General features: G+C 37.1%; 1 protein-coding gene across 1 annotated transcript; it reads left to right on the top strand.

Annotated features, from left to right (window-relative positions):
• Positions 1-203: 203 nt before the first annotated feature.
• On the top strand, positions 204-3,522 carry LOC126798206 (protein MANNAN SYNTHESIS-RELATED 1-like). The gene is made up of 6 exons (XM_050525094.1): positions 204-485; positions 1,013-1,154; positions 1,268-1,338; positions 1,769-1,854; positions 2,076-2,652; positions 2,884-3,522. Exons 1-6 carry the CDS (start codon positions 384-386, stop codon positions 3,160-3,162), a joined length of 1,257 nt encoding a protein of 418 aa, XP_050381051.1. The 5' UTR covers positions 204-383; the 3' UTR covers positions 3,163-3,522.
• Positions 3,523-3,722: the final 200 nt, after the last annotated feature.

The raw sequence follows: 3,722 nt of genomic DNA, 5'->3' as shown, positions 1-3,722 counted from the left end.
GGCAAGGCGTCTCCATCGAGTAGGAAAGTGTCGGTGCTGTAAGTAAGAAAGAACAACACCCAACAAGTTACAAGGTATCATAATAACTCTGTTTGGAGTAACAAACGGTGTTGTATCCATCACTCTTTCATCACAAAATGTCTGTTTGTCCCTTGTTTCAACCTTTCCATTTCAGCTACCCATTACAATATATATACTCTCTCTCTCTCTCCTCCCACTATTTAACCCCCAACTGATTCATTGTGTACTGCTCCCTCACTACTAGCCACTAGGCTTCAATCCTGATCTCTCAAGGCTCTCACTTTCTTGCTTCTTTTTCTCTGTCTCTCTTGGGGTAGAGTGAGAGTGTGGAGTAAGATCTGGGTTTGTGAGTAAAAAGAGAGATGGGTGTGGATTTGAGGCAGGTAGTGGCAGGGATACTGACATTGACTATGTTTGTGATGCTTGGGCATATGATCAAAAGAGATAATTTTGATTATGCTGAAGTGAGTTTCTGGTACTCTTACAATGGTTTGGTTACTGCTGTTGTATCTGATCTACTTTGTCTTGGTTTCTTTGCAGAAGTTTCACATAAATGTCATTGCTTTTATCTCATTCTGTCTCTGTCTGATGTTTTTGTTTCATTTAAGTTGTTTTATTTGATGGGATTTATCTGATTTTCTGTGACTGAGATTGAATCATGACAAAAACCATTGCTGAGAGTCTCTGTTTGGATTTAGTCCATTTCAGTAATATTTACTTGTGTGTCAATTTCCGTTCTTTGTTTGTTAGCAATAGAAGTACAATATGGATTTAGAGTCTTGAGTTCTCCAACTTGTTGAAGAAGATTTTGGTCGATTAAATCTGATGGTTATGAAACTATCTTTGTTGAGTGTTAAAATAGTTATTCTTGAAGATTTATTTAGACTTCTAATGGGATATGTGTGGATTTATGAGTTCATATGTTGCTAATAAGTTGGATCATTTGTTACTGGATTCTTCAATTCATTTTCTTCTGGTTTGCTTTGTGTAGGAGAAATTTCCTGGAGACGGCAGCTCTTCCTTGGAGAATGCCAAGATTTCAAAGGAGGGTCTATTTTCCCTTGTTAAGAAGGGTGGGGCTTTAAGTGATGATGGCCAAGAGCTAAAACCATGTTGGTCTAAGCCAGGTTTGGGTAAGTTTGCTTTACGTTGCTTAATGATCAATTTTTTTATGTGATGTTTATCAGAATTATCAGAATCTGGTATTCTTGATCTCTGTAGATCCTTACTTCTTACCTTTCTGCAGATGATGTGGAGCAGACTGAGGGATTTGTCCTTTTCTCATTAACAAATGGTCCTGAATACCATGTTTCACAGGTATTTAATTTAAGTAATTATAATTTGATTTAGTTGATCCAGTTATCTGTTCTTTATGGTTGTTGGCCTAACTGGATCTAAATTTTCCTAAATAGTCATTTCATTTCAGAAGATGCAATAATTCATCATTCATCATTTTGTCAATTAGTGGACCATGTTACAAGTGTCTCTACCATTGCCTATTTTCTGGAGCTTCTTTTTAAAAATCTTTTCTGTAGCAGCCTCTGCATGCTGGTCTTACATGTAAAGGAACTTGGTTACGTTTTCATGCGGTCAAATGATTGTAAATGTGATTGGAGATGAGTATTGCTACTTGATGGATGTTGCATATGTTTACCAAGAATTTTTCTGTAATTTTTTTTTCTATTAGCCATCAACTTTGTAACAAATTCATTATTCTGTTGCTAACCTTTTCCTTCGTATTCTCTAGATTGCTGATGCGGTTGTAGTGGCAAGGTATCTGGGGGCAACTCTTGTAGTTCCTGATATTAGAGGGAGCAAACCAGGGGATGAAAGGTTAGTTGCAAATGGTCAGTTGAAACCTTGATTTGGTATGACTAGTTCTAGTTTTAAAATAGGAGTGCCGCTTTTGTCTTCATTGTGTTAGTCTTTTGGCCAGTGTAATATGGCAGGCAAGGTACTAATATGTCAACTTGATGAATGGACAACACCATGAACTATATGATTGTCTACCATATCCATTGAAGTCTAAAACATATTCGGATTTTCTTCTTCAGGAACTTTGAAGAGATTTATGATGTTGAGAAGTTTATTCTTAGCCTGGACGGGGTTGTTAGAGTAGCAAAAGAACGACCTGGTAAACTGTCATCGAGGAATCTTGCTGCTGTGAAGGTCCCTAATCGGGTTACAGAAGATTACATTGTAGAACATGTGGAACCAATTTACAGATCCAAGGGCAATATAAGGCTGGCAACTTACTTTCCCTCAGTAAACATGAAGAAGACAGAAAAAAAGAGTGCTAGTGAATCAGTTGCTTGTTTAGGAATGTTCGGAACTTTGGAGTTGCAACCAGAAATCAGCGAAGTGGTTGATTCAACGGTTGAGCGCCTGAGAACTTTGAGTCGCAAGACAAATGGTCAATTTGTAGCAGTGGATTTGAGGGTTGAGATGTTGGAGCAGAATGGTTGCCAAGGAGATGAAAGTGGAACAAAAAGTTGTTACAATCCGCAAGAAGTTGCTTTATTTCTGAGGAAAATTGGATTTGGTAAGGATACCACCATCTATGTGACTGAATCAAAATGGGACAGCAGCCTTGATAATCTGAAAGATATCTTCCCTAAAACTTATATAAAGGTACAAGCTTCTTCTGCTCTTTTATTTATATACGCATGAGTATCCAGCTTTTAACCTCAGTTGAGGATAACTAGTAAATTATCGACTATTAATTTAAAATTGTCTAAATGAACTTTTAAACTTTGGTGTACTTGCTGGTTATTCTTTTGGAATGCTCATACTCTTCCTATAAATCGATAACATTGATATTTAAGTTCTCAATGTATTAAATGCCTCTGTTATCTGTTGCAGGATGGCATTGTCCCAGCAGACAAAAAATCAAAGTTTTTGGATTCAGAGGGTTCTGAATATGAAAAGATCATTGACTACTATATATGTTCTCAGAGTGATGTATTCATACCAGCCATCTCTGGCTTGTTTTATGCAAATGTAGCTGGTAAGAGAATTGCTTCCAGCAAAACTGAGATACTTGTGCCAGCTGACATTTCCAGCTCTTCTGCATCTGCCGCCAGTTTCATCACGCATTATGTATCAAAGAAGAACCATTTGGCATATTCATGCTTTTGCTAGTGACTGCTAGAAGAAACCCAGAAAAGGAAAAGGCATCATGGCATATGTACTGAAGCCTTCAAAGAGGGTGGTCTTAGGTAACATATTTATCCAGATCGAGTTTTATGGTTAAGAAGATGGACAGGCTAGTTTGTATAATGTATACTCAATCTGTGTTACATACAAGAACCCCTGAACAGAAGTTTCTCTGTTCTGGTGAATCTTTTATGACACTCATTGACAAAGTTTTCAACCAATTGTGATTTCTTCAAGTTTGATATGTTCCTGAACAATTTTCTCTATTCTTTGTAATATTGTCACATTTTCCAAATTGGGTTGAAAAGAAGGATTATTTATGATTTCACTGAACTTGTCCCTTGTGGTGCATGACTTTGAGTTGCTCCTATAAGCATGCAATCTTGTATTCATGAGCTGCTTACAAAGTTACAGTCTCTTCACAACACTGTTCACTAGTTTCTTCAGACACACCAATAATTGTAGCATTTTTTAAACGAGAACAGAACTTAAAGAATTGGAGCGGATAAAACAAACCTGAACATGCATTACGAGACATTCAGGGT

This window comes from Argentina anserina, chromosome 6, assembly GCF_933775445.1.
Source record: "Argentina anserina chromosome 6, drPotAnse1.1, whole genome shotgun sequence".
Lineage (NCBI taxonomy): Eukaryota > Viridiplantae > Streptophyta > Magnoliopsida > Rosales > Rosaceae > Argentina > Argentina anserina.
The sequence above is the reverse complement of the archived record's forward strand: the minus strand, read 5'-3'. Positions and strand labels throughout refer to the sequence as shown.